Source organism: Antrostomus carolinensis, unplaced genomic scaffold (genome assembly GCF_000700745.2).
Source record: "Antrostomus carolinensis isolate BGI_N321 unplaced genomic scaffold, ASM70074v2 scaffold9062, whole genome shotgun sequence".
In the NCBI taxonomy this organism is placed as follows: Eukaryota; Metazoa; Chordata; class Aves; order Caprimulgiformes; family Caprimulgidae; genus Antrostomus; species Antrostomus carolinensis.
Window position 1 is genome coordinate 56,831 of NW_010298985.1, and position 17,753 is coordinate 74,583.

Consider the following 17,753-nt stretch of genomic DNA (forward strand, 5'->3'; position numbering starts at 1 on the left):
ATTGTCTATCTGCTTTGCTCACAGAGACCTCAGGCATCTCATCAGTGGGTTCCCTAGTACAAAAGAGTAGCTGAAAACAAAACCAGTCATGACTGCAGGTAAGAGTCACAGCTGGCTGTATTTCCAGTTGCCTGTTAAGAGAGAACTCTTATTCCAATCAGCTTTTAAGAGATTATTACAGTTTTCTGGTAGTAATTGCTGTTGCAGTAATCTACTATAATGGATGGATCAAAGCAAGCTTCATCTCAGGCCCTGAATAAAATGACTTGGGGTTTAAGCAGTTTGCATTATGTATTCATTTAATATGTTAGACCAAAGCATTTTCACGCCTTTTGTGTGCTTGGCATTCATAGCATAAAGTTGTCTTCAGGCAATATCAAGAGCATCGTGTTTCAATAAAACACCATTTATGTTCTTTAGAGTCTTCGCACCAACAATGAGGCACTGTACACCCTGGGCAGAGAAGGGGCTGAGGAGCAAGTTTTCCTTCTTCCTGCCATCTCTCTACTCTCTCCAGGAACAGTTAACCAGACTGGGTCTTAGCATCACCAGCTCTGTGTTTGCCGGTGAAAAAGCAACCCAACGTCATCATATTAGAAATGTCAGCCAGCTAAGGATGTAACCATGATGTAGTGACATCTGTTGTGATGTCCCTTGATTAGTAAACAATATCCAAGGGAAGGCCCAAGGGCTTATAAAGGAACAACTAATAAGAATTTTATTCAGTGAATACACCTCTGGTCTGCAATGTCATAAAATCTATTTCTACAGTAGAAACATAGTGGCATCATAGCCTGGAAAGTGAAAACGATAAAAACATACCAGAGGCATAATTAACCACTGGTAACTGCTTGCCCCTCTGAAGGCTGTTTTGTCAAAATTATCCTTGAAAGCAAGTAATCTATCTTCAAATTATTCTCGCTATTTCAAATAAATGCAGCCACGTGTACAGTAACTAAGAAACCATTTTGCAGTTTCTATGAACAGAGTCACTTTACACACCTTTCTCACCCACAAATGGCAAGGACCAGGTAAACACGTCCATGAAGTTTGGAAGCCAGTACGGATGAGGGGTCAAAATTATCCTTGAAAGCAAGTAATCTATCTTCAAATTATTCTCGCTATTTCAAATAAATGCAGCCACGTGTACAGTAACTAAGAAACCATTTTGCAGTTTCTATGAACAGAGTCACTTTACACACCTTTCTCACCCACAAATGGCAAGGACCAGGTAAACACGTCCATGAAGTTTGGAAGCCAGTACGGATGAGGGGAGCAGTTGAACTGTCTGATATTCATAACGTTGTTCTCGTATTTCAATACTGCAGCTAGAAGGGAGAAAGGAAAGAAACAAAAGAGACATCAGCCATGCACATGTGACTGGCTACCAGACCAGTAACGCTCACAGCGTGCACAGCCTGCAGAGCTGCTCACCAGCTTTCAACCACTTGACCCAGTGGCAGCACTTCACTGCTAGTTATGATAGGACACAGCCTCAAAGAAGTTGCAAACCATTTCCAGTCTGAAAGCAGTGTCAGCAACTTTCCCTGGCACTAAAACGGGTTGGTAAGTGAATTAATAACTGAGAAGTCATGAATGTGGGCTCTGGGATCTGTCACCAGTAGGGAACAAGGCAAACTATCCACAACCAGCCATCTTGCACAGTTACCTGAGCTTCTGACAACCACACCTTGGAGATAACAAAGAAAAGGTTTTATCACCCAGAGTTTGAATGCTGCTCTTCCAATGAACATTTTCAACATATTTCATTCATAGTATTGTACAACAGATTATACTTTCTCCTCACATTTTTCAAACTCTAGGCACATGAGACTCTGCTCCCGATAGTATGAATGAATAGTAATACAATTTGTCTTGTGCTATTTAAAATTTGTAACATTGTTAACACACACAAAAAGACCACATTTGCTAATGGGCAGAAACATAGATATTTATGCCATTGACACTTTTTAAAGCACCAAGTCAAGTTCAGTGTCAACTTCTGTTAATGGACTTCAGGTTCATATCTGAAACACGATTTGATTAATTTTAACCTATTTTTGCAATATTAATAGAATAAAGTAAATCAAAGTATTACAAAGCATATCAGTAAGAAACAGCTATTTATTTCTAGAAGAGACCATAGCTGTGCCCAGGCCCAGAGCAGTCAAAAGTCAGATGAAAGAGGGAAAGGCTGAATGTGGCTTGGGTAGACAGGACAGAGAGCATTGGTGGGAGAGACAGGGACAGTTATTAGTTTGGTTCAGGAGGAGCAAAGTAATTATGTTGAAAATGCGGCAGATGAAATAAAATGAACTCTACAATAAGCTTAGATAACTGCCCTTCTAAAAACTCATTTTCCAAAGCACAGTTTGCCCAACACTATGCTAACACTACACTTCACACCACATCTAGACCTTCATGCACTTTTAAATTTTTCTATAGCAGTAAGTTGTTATTAGGGTGCTGTAGATTACTCAAACCTCAGGCTATTCACTGAGACCACCTGTAAGAAAACAGAACAGGGATGGGTTTAGCAGCTGTTTGCATCACATATCTAAAGTGTTGGCTTTAAAAAAAATGTGTTCAGGGAGAGCTTTCAATAATATGATCTTTCAATAAAAATCATCCAGTGCTGGATTTGTTATGTTCACTTTATGGGCCAACTGCCTCAGCTTGGGCAATAGTAAAACTAAATCTCATCCCTTCCTTCTCCTCTTATTTTTTTTTCTTTTCTATCTTCTTGCAAAGACACATGTAATGTAAAAGCTTAATAATGAAGTTAAGACTCAACCTGGTAACAGTATCTCTAACCTAATTAGGGTATATTTTAATTTACAGAATCTGTTTCCTAAAACTCGGTAATTTCTAAATTGCACAGGCACAGAATATATGTGCTGCTGGATGTGAACAGAACCATTTATGAAATAGAAGAGCAAGTATTTCTTTGCTCATGGTCAAAATGGTAATTTTGAGATGACCACCTAAAACCAAAGGGACTCAACTATCCTGAACACAAAGACATAGAAGTTTTTAAACAATATAGTTACAGGAGACTGCAGACAGGAGCTTTAATCAACATGGGACTAAGCCGACACAAGCTGAAGCTTCCATCCACTGTAAAAGGTGCTGGCACTTTTATTACCAGAAAAATAAGGGTGGGGTTTCAGTTTTTAAAAGACAGCTCAGTGATCTCTACATGAAGTTTGCTGGTCATCTCACTACTGGTATTTACATATAGCTCTGAACGTAATCCCCACTCAGATGCTTATTCTCATGTAGACAGCGCTGACTTTGCTACATGTAGCTGGTCATCACCTGATCTTGTAGCAGTTTTAGTTCTGTAGCTGTAGATAAGCCGTTATCAAATACTTTTTAAGCTGGAGACTGTGTGTATGGGAAGAGATACATGTAACTTTATGTAAATCAGCTCCAATATGTCTTTTTAAGCTATGAACTAAGCCATCCTGATGAGATCTAGTAACCTGTGACCTTCAGAATGATCCTCCTCAGCTTTAGTCAAAGAAAAATTAGTTAAAGACACATGATAACGCCTTCATAAATGATGAAACAGCATGAATCTAAAGTATGTTAGAAATACACCACCCCAAAGACATACAGAGAAGGAGCTGTATCCTACTTTGTTTTCCCCTTTCCTCCAGCCTTCCCATCTGTGGCTACCCAGGGAGGAACATTGTTCCAGGGGCTGGTTGTCAATTAACAGCCAGTACTGGCAAAGAAGTTGCATGACTGCAATATGTCACAGCACTGTAGGAAATGCAGTGTATTGCAACGTTGGTTGAAGGGGTGAATCATTTCTTCTGATTATTCACCTCCTTCCATTGACTAAAACATGTGTCAATCAGGCAAGAAACTTTTTTGATGCACTAGACTGTTCCTTCCTACAAAAATTTAATAGGTTGCTAAATGTCTTCCATTTTGTGGCCAATGACAAGAGCCCAGTGACCTGGGATTTTCTGAAGCCTACTGACTGATTCACAGAGAAAACGGCTTGCTGACATTTACACGAACTTTTGCCAGGCAGACACCCTCCATTTAAATAAACCACATTTGACTCTTGCCCACCTTAGTCTGACAGTTGGCAGCCATTCTGCTTCTCAGGAAAAAAAAAAACAACAAAAAAAGGCTTAATATAGCTATTAGCAAAAATGAAAAAACTAGTGTCAAGCCTTTAATATTTCCATCACTATTTGGCTGAAATTATGTACGGCAGATCGAAATTCATTCTCCTCCTATTACAGTGACAAAATTGCATAGTAAAAGTAAATAGTTTGTGGTTTTATAGCAAAAATGAGTCAAAACCAGACAAAAAAGACCACTTAATGGTTGTGAAGTTTCATTTAGAAGGACTAAAACTTGTGAATTCATCATCTTATTGAGCTGAGGTAGTTTCCTTTCCCACTATTTCTTCAATTTATCCATTAAGTCTATTTCTAAATTCTATGAAAGTTGAATATATAATTTTTACAAGGAACTTTCTTTTTTTTAGGGAAGACAATTTCTTTTGAGATTACAAAAAAAAAAAAGTAAAAATCTTCACACCACCACATTTACTTATATACCTGAATATCTTCAAGTTCTGATAACAGTATTTTAAAAACTATTCTCCTTTGTAGGTGACCTGTACATCTCTCCCTCACAAATGACTTCAAAAGCCACTTGAAGAAAAATAACACTATACAATAGAGCAGCATAATAAGAGAGAGAGACATATTCTAAAATAATCCTACTCTTAAAAGAATAAAATAAGGAATAAGGTAGGGTAGTTACAAGTATTACAAATACTTTTCTGAATTTTTACTATAAAATCTTTCATTTACAAGCAAAATGTACACAAAATTATTTTTATTTGGTAACTAATGAAGATGACATTTAACATTAAACAAACTGGCTCTTGTTACAATTGTGCAGTTATGGCTACTGCTTAGTAGTCAGAAGAAGAAAGTTCAGCTGGGTCAAGAAAAAAAATGCTTCTTAGATAATTAGCAGGAATTTCCCTGAGCTTTTCTGGCCCCTTGCTTCTTTTGGTCATAGCTCTTTTTTTCCCCCCCTCTTGGCTCAGAAAATGTTTGTGGGTTTCACCCCTGCTTCATTTCTTAGTCTGCATTAACTTGATGCCTAAGGAGCTATAGGAGACCCCAGCAGCCCTGACGGAGCAGGAATCTTTTGAAGATTATATGGTTACAGGTCACGTGTTTGCTCATGGAGAAGACAGAAGAAAGTGGGACGGGGTCATTTGGTTATGAAACCCCTAACTGAGGAAAATATTACTCTCTCCGACATTTCCAAGTTCAGTTGCTTACTGTTCCAGGTTGCAACTCCTATACTTTTCTTTCCAAACATATACTCAGACAGATGCTAGCAGACCAAGCCACCAGTCACAGTTTTATTGTGTATAATCACCGACCAGAGCAAGAATCTTATTTTATTATTCTTAACAGCCACACACATTTTAACCTAATTTTGGCACTCGCTGTTATAAATGAGTTTTAAAAGCTAATGTTTTGTAAAGTGAAGATGTGCAGATATCCCAAACGACATTATACTTCTTTCCAATGTTAGTAAACTGACATATCAGATGCTGAAATCACATTAGAGTGAAATGAAACACTAATGCAGCAGACAAGGGGCATTCGAACTGTTTAGCTTAAAGCATTTAACATTGGTACCTAAGGATAGAAATACAGGTGGTGAAAAATGTGCAGGTAAGAAACCTCCTTCCTTCAGCTAGAAATGGTGACAAGTCTTCTGACTTTCCCAGTTAAGCACACAATACCATCTGAGACTCCCTGGGGCATTTCCTTGGTCTCCCTCTGTTAAAGATGAGCCTAGAGCACCCCTGTCTCCTGTGTTGTACCTGTCAGATCCTTCTGGCATCAAAAATGCTACTATATATTAAAAGCCTATACATTGGGAGCTGAATTAAGGCCTTAAGCAATGCGAACAATATCAAACTGTGTGACTGATAATTCAGAATTACCCAAAGACATTACATATTCTGCTTCAAGACCTACTGAATAATTTTTCAGTATAAATTAAGTGTTAATATTTCCATCAGAGGAAAAAAAAAATGAGCATGGTAGAAATTCTAGTTCAGAATGAACTATGCATTTTTAGATAAACAGCCTCAAAATAATTTCAGCAAACAAGTTAACTAATTTTCTTGTAATTGCTTCCAAAAACTCACCCTGCATTTAGAAGAGAAATACAGTGAAAGGTCTCTCAAATCCTTCGTATCTAAGAAAGAATTTCGATTTGTGATTTAATGCCAAAAGAACTTCAACATTAACTGTGCACCTGGGAACAGTGCCTTCTCCTCCAGCAGAGTTGCTAAGTAACCACAGCATTTTCTGCCCAAGACAGGTCAGGGATAAGGGTTAGTAAAATGCTTAAAGAGTTTAAACATTATCAAAGGAAAAAAATTATTTACTAAACAAGGTAATGTTGTAAATAATCTGGTGTAGAAGCAGGGCTAATGGCAGTTGGGAAAAATCTTCCTTTTCAGAATTATGAAGTTTTTTATTTTACATGTGCAATTGCATATTCCAAAGAAACAGCACAATAGCATTCAAGATTTTGTCAACAGACTGCAAAAATCACTTCTGGCAAACTTCTCTGCATCGGCAATGAGATGGCCTAGATACCCTGACAGCTCCCCTTTAAAAGCTTTTGTTTCCATGACAAGGCCTCATCACAACAGCAGAGATAAAGCATTAAAGAAAACTGATAGGGCAAACAGAAGGTTACACTGTTTTGCTATTGCTATTATTCCTCAAAGATCATCCTTGTCTTCCAGGTATATTACTCTGCCTTTTTCCAAGACGAAAATAATTTTCCTGTTAGATCCATTTGGACCAGGTACATTTCTTAACTTGTATCTATGGTATGCAACACGCTGATACTATATACACATTTCATTGATATATTACTTATCTGATACGCTAACAAGCAAACCAATGTACAGCTGAGTTTGATTTTTCTAGTATCCCAAACTCCCCTGCATACTTCCTTTGTTCCTTTCCTTCGTTGTCTGCTTTTTCTTTCAGCAGCAGCACCATGTGTACACTGCAGCATGTGGGAAGAGAAATCACGTTATTTTTTTTCGCTAGCTTCAGATTCTCTGTTATCTTACCACTACAAAACCTAACCTTTTACAAATGTTCAAAAGATAATAGTCTGTCTTTAGACAGCTAGTTAAAATTGTTCACTCAGCCAAAAAGAATGCACTTACTAAAGTGACAGCCAGACACTAAAATATGAAGTATTGCCAATGATTTACAAATAAATTGCCTGTCTCTGTAGAACTTCTGTAAAATCTTTTGCTTGCCTTTTTTTTTGTTGTGCCACGAACAGCATTACAGCAAGTCCTAATTAAGGCATTAAGAAATATTAAATGCACGAATGAAAGTTTAAACACAGTACAAGGCCAGCAGATCATACAATGCAGTAATTTTTGGCACATTCTTACTCTGTTGCTATGGAGAATTCCTTGTAGTGATGGGTACCTTCGAATCCAGGGGTAAACCTGAACTTACATACACAACTTTCTCAGAGTTTCTTGATCTGTACAGCCTTCCTCCAAGGCCATGAACTCACAGGTAACTATCACAATCCAATTAATATTTATCTTTTTGCATGAGGAGTTTTGATCATCTCCAGAAGGAGCAGTCTTAGAAAATCATCAATGCACCAGTATTTCTTGTAACAAGTTTTAATAAAAATCTTAAAGTATCTTTTTCTTTACGCCTTTTAACAATATAAATGAGAGTACAAATGTTTGAGAAAGCTATGCAAACACTGAACAGAAGCTCAGAATTTGCCAGAAAACATATGTATAAATTCCTTCCCTCTGCCAATACTCTCCATTATAAAGAATATGGAAGGCATTAATAAAAATAATGAAGAAGGATAGTCTTGGTAAGAGAAGGGACACTAGGCTCCCTATATCTAGGCAGTTTTTAAGTCTCTGATTCACCCCCTGAAAGCAAACCTCTCTGTCTCCATTAACTATACAGGGAACCCCTGACAGGAGCCTCCTAATAGAAAAACCTAACTTTGGCACCCGAAGTTGTCCATGTGTGTGGGCTGGGGTTGCGACGGGACCAGCAGCCACATGACGGACTAATTACTCACATAGCCTTCAAGAGGCAATGGCCAGTAACCAAAAGTGTACAGAAAACTCTCTTCAGTGCCAGAATCCAGCAGAGCAAAGCCACAAGAGATTCCCATGGTGGTCGGTACTATGAGACAGCCCATGCAGAGGGTCCACAGCAGCATTATTAACAGCAGATATGCTGAACATGGTCTTGTTTGGGTACCTTATCTTCAGCTAATCCTGCCAAATCTCCTTTTCCCCTGGGAATGTTGCCTCCCTACTGCTCTTTAAGTACATATCTGATTCCAGCAGCTGCTCTCCAGTGGGGACTGAATGAGCCCTTGGATAAAGTTGGCAACCAAGCCAATTCCTTCTGAAGTGCTTTGAAGAAGTACAATAGAGTACATTTGCTTTAACAGGAATGAGAATTATCAACCTAGGATAGAAAATGAGCATTCCTAGCCCCTTGCAGCTTTTTAAAAAAATGTATTTTTCCTGGGCTACCAACCATATCCTGGGCTGCATCAAGAGAAGCATGGCCAGCAGGTCAAGGGAGGTGACTCCACCCGTCTACTCTGCTCTCATAAGGTCCTACCTGGAGTACTTCATCCAGTTCTGGAGCCCCCAACACAAGAGAGACATAGAGCAGTTAGAACGAGTCCAGAAGAGGCCACCAGGATGATCCGAGGGCTGGAGCACCTCTCCCATGAGGACAGGCTGAGAGAGTTGGGGCTGTTCAGCCTGGAAAAGAGAAGACTCCGGGGAGATCTTATAGCGGCTTCCAGTACCTGAAGGGGCCTACAAGAAAGCTGGGGAGGGACTTTTTACAAGGGCAGGTAGTGATAAAACAAGGGGTAATAGCTCTAAACTGGAAGAGGGTAGGTTTAGATTAGATATTGGGAAGAAATTCTTTACTGTGAGGGTGGTGAGACACTGGAACAGGTTGCCCAGAGAAGCTGTGGACGTCTCCTCCCTGGAAGTGTTTAAGGCCAGGCTGGATGAGGCTTTGAGCAACCTGGTCTAGTGGAAGGTTTCCCTGCGGATGGCAGGGGGGTTGGAGCTAGATGGTCTTTAAGGTCTCTTCCAACCCTAACCATTCCATGATTCTATGATTTTTAAACAACATTATATTAAAAAATGACCCATTCACGCTAGTGGGAGATAAAGCCTCTCAGGAATTTATTTAGGATGACTTTATTACCTAAGTGACAATGAAAAGCATAATAAGAATGCATACTAGGAAGAAAGGCACTTACAAGTAGGAGAGTAACTCCCTTTCCAAGCACTGACAGTAACCAAAACCCCAAATGATATGTAAAAATCAATCAGGTTCTGCACCAGTGCATGATGAGTCAGCTACAACAACTGTCCTGTAACATCTGTATGGAAAAGTCTTCCTTTGCCTCCTGAAATCAGTCAGTCAGAACCTCTGTGTTCTTAGTTAATTCATCTGCTGCAAATCAAGGAAGCCATCAAGTAGCCATGTTTTGGACTGACTGAGGATGATGGTGTTTTTATTCCTTGAAGAGGGAAGCAAGCATCCAAACACTATCCAGATGAAGGTACATGAGCAATGCACCCTGAAAAACTGTGCATGATGTACTTAAAATGCCAAGAGCCAGTGCAATCAGTCACATGAAATAATGCGTCAAAACTTCTAATGAGAGAAAAGAAGGCAGTTAAACTCCACAGAAATTCATTACAAAGCTGCTAAAGGTCAGCCTCTGAATTTACAACAAGTTATACATTAAAGAGCGGCACACCAGTGCTGATCTTGCACCAGTGCTGATTTGCCCGAGTTCACTCAGAGCAGATTTCACAAGCAATGCACCCAAACTTCAGCCGTGACCGCAGATAACCAGTGCCTCTCAGCAGCTGGCCTTCAGCTATTCACCAGAGAAGGCTTTCCACCAGATTTAAGACCTGCCTGCCACAGGGGAGGCATCCTGGAACAAGGGAAATGACCCTCTCTTCTGAAACAGAGGTAACAAGAGACACTTCTCTTCACCACCTAAACTTTGTGGTTTCAAATTCAAGATTTTAAACATTATAAATCATTGCTTTACGTTTAACATTTGTCTTCATGACAAAAATTTCACATTGTTCACCCACTGCCTTCATGTGCACAGAACTACCTCCATGTAATAAGAAACAAACAGCGAACACTTTCTGTCACCTTACCTGTACAGACCTGTCACCTGTCTACCTTCTACACAGAGCAGCCAACCCAGAGAGTAAAGACACTTTTCCACCAACAACAACGATGCTGCCAAGAATATTAACACATTCCTGTTTCATCCTGCACTTCTTGGGTTCATTAGCAGAGTCCCTATATTATTTACTTTCATGAGTAGCTACTGACAGCTTTACTTGCATGTTTTTTTGCAGAATGTTTTTATTAATTTTTCCAGAAGTTAACACACATATTGAGGACACCAAAGTATACAAACCCCATTATCTAACAGTGAAGTGTTTCCTTCCCTTGCATACAGTTCATGGCATAACAGCTTTTAGATTATAAGTTTTATAACAGAAAATGATGCCTGAAGCAGCTCTCTTGCAAGTTTAAAAAAAAAAAAAAAATTAAAAGTTGGTTACTTCCTTTGCAGACAAGCATCCAAATTAAAAATGTCTCTTCTCAACAAAGACTGATCTCTTTGCCATGGAGCTACTTTGAAGAATACCACTGAGAAAAAAAAAAAACAACTTTGTTTTGCTCACAGAGGCAAGAATACCACTGAGAAAAAAAAACAACTTTGTTTTGCTCACAGAGGAACACAAATAACTTTAGCTTTACTGGGAATAGAAGAAAGTAACCATTACTGCTCATTTCAAGATGCAGGAGGACAGGTTTACTAGAACGCTTTCTTTTTAGAATAATGATTTCCACCCCCCCCACTAACTTGAATTAGTTTTCAAGTAATTAAAAAAAAAAAAAACAAAACAAAGGAACTCAGACAATACCTATCCCATGCTTTATCCACTGATGATCTGTCAAATTTGTTAGCTGGCTAGAGGGTTTGCATATAAAAACTCAATTAATTTCATTGAAAAGGATCAAAAGGACAAATAATTAATTATAAGGAATACTGGGCTTTGAACATCTCACCCACAGCATTTCTTAATATACTTCTCTTAGTTAATAGAGCTACTCAGTTTTGCTTCCTGTGTAATACTTACTTAAAAACTTGCGGTCAAAATACAGAAATATCCTAGTGCATCTTGGAACAGTCATGTTCAGAGGCACACATCCGCTTGTAGAAAATTTAATAATATTTGTATTATACAATAAACGGAATGGGCATGAATAAATTGAGGAAGAAAATGGGCATGAACTGATAAATAAAGAGAAGTACAGTCTACTGTACATTAACAGGAACTAAATTCTTACCTTTGTTATTGTATACATCTAGATAGTTTGGTGCTGAAAAAATTGTGATTAGTGAAGGGAAGCCTGTTGTTTGGCTTTTCCTGTACATACGATACCTAAAAGGAAAGAGAAGATACTAATTATTGCCCACTGTTGCATGTGTTTTGGTCACTGACCAAATATAGTGCAAAAACCCCTACTACATTACTGCACTGGCTGTTAACAAATGCCAAGACAGAACAAACCATGCATATTTGCTTTTTAAATCCATGGGGGAAAAAAAAAAAAAATTCTCCCGCAGGCTTATTCATTATATACATTTGGGATGGCCAGGGAACCACACCATGATCAAGAACTGTGTCTCCATCTGAAATTTAGTGTGCCAGGGGTGATTTTTGTTACGAATTTGCTCAGTGTTCATCCCTGGAGCCAGGTGGCCTCTATGCGCGTGCACCCCAGGACGGTCCCAGACTTTCCCTCTGTGGGAGCGCAGGTGAAAGGAAGCACCAGCCGGTGCCTTGGAGATGCACAGTACTGCCTTCAGAAGAGAAGTGCACAACCTTCATGACCCTGCAGCTGCCTGTCCTCTCCAGGCATGCAAGCGATGGCAAGGCCAGAGGAGATGCAAAGTATGAGAAGGGAAGCGGGAACAGGGGGTCAAATATTTTCAGTGCTATGTCTGATCTCATCCAGTCTATTAGCCACTTTATTAATGCTTGCATGTTTTAATTACCTAACCTTATGAAAAATAAAAGGCTTATTGGACCAATATATAACCAATCAAGCATTAAACCTGGAAGTAATTGGAAACAAACCAACCAAAGAGTACTTTTGTCTTACTAAGGCACAGGTAACACCAAATAGTCTTCAGCTACAAGAAATTGAAGAATCTGGCAAACATCCACAATAGCTGCACTGAAACCACTGTATAGTTACAATGCAATCCCTTCTACAAAATTTTATTTTTCACCCTTTATTGGAAAGCAATACAATAAAAATGAAATTTCATTACCCTTGGGTATTTCATGCCAGTTATTTCTGGCAGAGTAAGAGCTTGCTTTAAATTGCATTGAGGTTTTTAAGTATGCAATAATTCAAATATTCAGAATAGTTTTTATATGCAGAGTGAATACTGGCCTCATTCCTACCATCTTGCTACTTTATCTTTTATTACTATCCAGGCTGGATAAAGTTTCTACCTACAAATAATTTTTATTTAATTTATTAATAATTAATAATTTATGCAAGATATGCAAAGATATTTATTCAGATACCAATCCTTCATTAAAATCTCGTAAGTATGGTACATTTCAATGAATAGATGATTTTAAATATTTTTTTAAAGTGGCTTAAAAAATTCTAGCTTTACACTGGCAATAGTTTAATGAGGGAACCACCAACACCACCTGGTGCTTGACCTGGGTTGTTTTCACGCACACAGTGCCTTAATAAACTTCTTAAATTCATTATTGATACTCCTGCATGAAATAATTTTTTGCTCTTGAGTTCCATAAGTTTATTTTCTTGATAAAGCATAAAACCAGTAGGGCCAGAAGTTTCAGGTAGGTGTAAAAGACTTAAGAGATGACAGTTCTGGCATTCATGAGCCAAATCACTTCCCAGGCATCATGGCAATCAGTGTGTCAGAAGTCTCAGGCACATTTGTAAAAAAACTTCTTTTGCTGAGCTGAAGTTGTTTTCCTTCCCAAGTTTGGCATCAAAATCACTTTTGTGCCACTTAAGGCTAAGTAAGTGGGATATATGAGGGTTCATTAAGTCCTGTAATTCAGTAATTACCACGTAAAAGACATTCTAATGCTAGTGTACATTTTTATAGCATTAATAAAAGGGGGAGAGCTGTTGCAACTTAATTTTAAGTTTTCCAGTTCATTCTCAGTTATTCTTTCTTTCCTTGCTCTGTTTGACAACGATAAGCCATTAGTCATTATGAGTGCCCCTTCTCCACATACTTACCCAGCATCCTGGGCTTCATGAGCTCGGAGTATAGATAACAAGTTATTGTGCTGTAGGAATTCACATACAGCAGGGTAACTGTTGGAAGAAAATAATAGCACCTGTTATGTCATTATCAGAAGAATCACATTTAGCTCTAGCTTTCAAAAAAATGTTTCACCTAACATGCATCATTCATTAAATCAGCCCTTGCTCTGCAGGCAGATTTCAGTAGAGACAACACTAGCAGGAGCACCTTTTTCAATCCCACCCTATAACCGTGTGGAGCAGAATGCTGCAAAGTTGCAATTCATTCCATAATAATCACCACTCTATTGCTTGTCAGAAAGCAATTTTTTTTATTATACTTTAAGATTCGATGTACTCTGAAAAAGAAAAATGTGATACAATGGTTGCTTGAGACAGAAAACTTCCTCGCCCACTAACTGCAGCATGCACAGGCTGCTTACGGACACCAGATAATAAGGTGGTGTGTAGAAAGAGAGGGAGAAAGGCAGAAAGAAGAAAGGCAAATCAGTCTCCAGACTGGAGATGTTTCATTTTCTGAACTTTATCTCCTTGAAAAACAAGAATTATCTTTCCCCTTGACAACTTAAAACGTAAATTCTCTGACTCCTGAAATCCCCAAAATGTGCCCACTGCATACATCTTCCCAAGACACGTTCTACTGTATGAGTGAAAAAAAAAAATCATTAGGTGAAAATTATAATAGAAGTATATGATAGAGGAATCTCTATCATATTTTTCTCTGCACATGGACAGTTTTGCTTTCAAAGAGAACGAAGGAGCCCTTTCTCACAACCTCAGTACCATGAAAACAATTCTTGCTGTTTAAGACACTGAACACATAGAAATCACATACAAAAAAGCCAACACATAGCATAACCCGAATGCAATTTAGACAGCACAAGTGTGAAAAACTAGGTTTTCAGAGAGAAGCTATTTAAAATTATACCTAAATAAGTGTTACAGAACTTAAAATGACTTACACAAGTAATTTTAAAATATAATAATATAAAAGTAAAAGTATTAAAATAAGTATTGTTTGTTTGTTTTGTTTTGTTTTTTCCCTGTAATGACTGTTTTCTTCTTGCTTTTAACCCACTGATGACTCTCCGTGCCTGTACTGAAGGATAACAAGCGTGATGGCCACCTATCACTTCAAGACAGAAAGCAAAACCTCTCTTTTCTCGTCATCAGTAATTTAACGCGGAACCCAAGAAAGCCAAAACTTCCTGGCTTTCCCTGTCAAAAGCCAACTATAGCAAGAGCAAAACAGAACAAATAACATGCATAGAAGAGGGTAAAGGAGGAGCAGTGTTGGGGGGAGGGGGGAACACAAAACAACAACAAAACAAACAAACAAAAAAAACAACAACAAAAAACCTAATAGATTTGGCAAAACCTTACCAGGCCACTTAAGAACATCTGAGGGGCGGAAAAGTGTCTTTATTCAGATGACATCTGGAGCTTTTACCTTTTCTCCCTTTTCGAGCCAGTCCTATACAATTTGTTTTGCCTTACCCAAATTTATTTCCCATTCTTGAAAGCAAGCAAACACTCATCTGACTGCTTTATATTTCATGACCTTTCAGCAGGGTGGAAAGTGGGCACCCACGCAAGATAGCAGGTGGCCTCATCCACATCCCTGCAGCCCAGTGACCCTATGTCTGAAAGGCACTTCTGAATGTAACGTTGCTCACTGGCAAGGATGCAGCGTGGTATTGGCTCTGTTCTCACTAGCAGCTTAAAGGAGTTGCATTTAAAACATTAGGCCTGGGGAGAAAACAAGTGTTACCACGTCCTGTCATTATCTGAATTTACTTCCAGTACCGGAGGCTGCCTGCACATTAGCATCAAGACAAGCTGGCGAGGCAGAGGAGTTTGAGCTGTTATTCTCCTGTGCTCCTTCTCTGACTGGAGCCCAACCAGCTCCAAGCGCCCTCGCTCTGAAGCTGAGGTGGCAGAGAGGCAGGCTGGCACGGGGGAAGAGCTGAGCTGCCTTCTGAGTGCAGTCTGCTCCAGAGCAACTGACTGGAGCAGTTCTTGGTTCTCTCTGACCTGAGAGCCAGGACACAGATTTTCCTGGATTTGAGGCCCAGGATGTGACATGTAGATGTTATAATTCCCTCTTCTCATTGCTGGGCAAGTTGGAGAGCAACAATCAAAACTTGATTAAAAAAAAAAAAAAAATCAATATGGGTGGGAAAAGGTGTAAACCTCACACAGCAGCTCTGAAATGTCACCTGATGGCTGGTGAAAAAGCAAAATAGACACTGCATTAGCATCCATTCACCATGTTTATTTTCCACTATTGATTCAACTCTCTCATAGTTCAAATAACAGAACAGTCAGAAAGGTTAAAGAAGGAAATACAAGGTGTTGGGGAAGACACTAAGGCATCTCCATGATCACTTCTGCGCTGGTTCTGCAGCACGATGGGCACATAGTGTGCCTGTAAATAATACAAACACACTTGCAGAGTCTCTGAATCTCCAAGCATAACTCACATACTCATTATGTTAAAGAACTGTACGTATTTTCAAAGACCCTGGCCAGAACAGTCTGTTTTGCAGTACCTTAGGGGCAAGCTGCAGTCATACAGTAACACTATTATACGAAATATTTAAGTAAAAGCTGTTTCCAAACAGAGCTAGTTAGAAAAAAACCCAAGAAACAAACATCTCAACTAAACATTACACAAAAGATCTGCTGTCCCAGCCATGATTTCATGGACCACCTTCAGAGCCCACTTGCAATCACTTAACAGCACCATCAGTTTCTAACTTCATGCATGAAAGAGATGAAAATTTACACAAAAAAAAGGGAAAAAAAAAAAAAAGAAAAATCTAACACACCATCTTCCTTCAGTTTATCCAAGAGAAACGCTACTGCTTGCTTCCAACCTTCCTGCTTAAATGTCATCTGCAGCTAGAGGCTATAAACCCAGTAGAATGGTATATTGCTGTTTTTGGACTTGAGCCATCTAGCATATATTCTCAGTTGCAAGTTTGGTATTTGGAATTGTCTAAAAAGATTGCCATTATAAAATAATTTCAATTCCCAAATTACATGGGGTATCATTGTGGCAACTGCAGTGATCTCAAATGCTGACAGGCTGCCATTCAAATCACTGGCAAATGAGAACTAATTTGCATACATTTCTTTTCATAATTAATTGTGACTAAATGTAGACTTATGGTACATTTTGTTTAGAAATTTTTACATTAACTTCTGAAAAGTGGGGTCTATAATGAAAAATCTGATAGACAGTTGATTATGCTCATTATCAGTGCAGCTGCTCAGAATGTCTAGCCTATTACTTTTTTTTCCCCCATAGTATTCTTTTCATCCAGTGTTAAGTACTGCTTTTAAAGAAGATATAATGAAGTGGTAAAAAACGCTCCTAAATAGACATGATAGGTTCTTCTTTCCATTTCAAAGTACAAAAGTTATTTTTTTTTTTATTCCTTAATTATCTTAATCTTCATAAATCTGTGGAAAATAGACTTCTACTGGCAGAATTTGGCTGATTCTACAGAGCCCACATCTAGAGAGGTAGAGATTCCACATAATACTCCATGCAAATACACACACACACAGGCTGCTGTCTTTTCTTCTAAGTGAATAGCGTGGTATCTGTAATGAGCAAGCACTCATATTACTCAGACCACTACAATCCATGAGCAGTCCATCTGGACACTGTATTTTAAAAAAGGCAAAGCAACTCTGAGGCATTTTTCTTCAGCTACTTGTTGAAGTGGGTGCTGGGGAGAAGCAAAGTTTTCACCGTACACAGCTATTACATATGCTGTACCAGTTATGACAATAAATACGGGGCTTTAACTTCCAGAACTTTCTTAACATCAGTTTGCTCCTGCCCAAACACTGTTTCATATTAAACCATATTCCTTAACACAAAAACACATGCCCTCCATGTAAACAGCATGAAGTCCTGCAAAATGCCAACAAAATAGAGATTATAGCAAAGGTTATGAGAAACAAGCTTTTACAGAAAATACTTTTACTGGAAATTTTTTTCTATTCTTTCTAAGGAAAATTATTGTCTTGTAATCAAATTCCCTACTAGTTTTTCTGATTGCTACCCTTCCAGAAACACTCTCCTCCTTGCTGCGCTTTGCAGAACCCAGACGGTAATTCAGATGAGCCAGAAATAAAGCAGTTGGCCAAGAGGGAAAACAAACAAACAGAACCCCCCCACGCAACAGGCTTTTCCATAACGACCCAGCCTTCTGCCTGCGCTTCATGTGTCATGCTGAATCATGGAAGAGC

The 17,753-nt window shown here is 38.8% G+C and overlaps 1 protein-coding gene across 1 annotated transcript in view; it reads right to left on the minus strand.

The window, feature by feature from the left end:
* Window positions 1–17,753, minus strand: part of PPP3CA (protein phosphatase 3 catalytic subunit alpha) — a gene marked incomplete at its 5' end in the record, with an annotated part of 114,245 nt that overhangs the window by 23,017 nt on the left and 73,475 nt on the right. Inside the window, 3 exons of the mRNA XM_010162636.1 lie at window positions 1,203–1,328; window positions 11,508–11,602; window positions 13,461–13,538. Coding sequence (XP_010160938.1) covers window positions 1,203–1,328; window positions 11,508–11,602; window positions 13,461–13,538 — 299 coding nt within the window. The remainder of the gene's footprint in view (window positions 1–1,202; window positions 1,329–11,507; window positions 11,603–13,460; window positions 13,539–17,753) is intronic.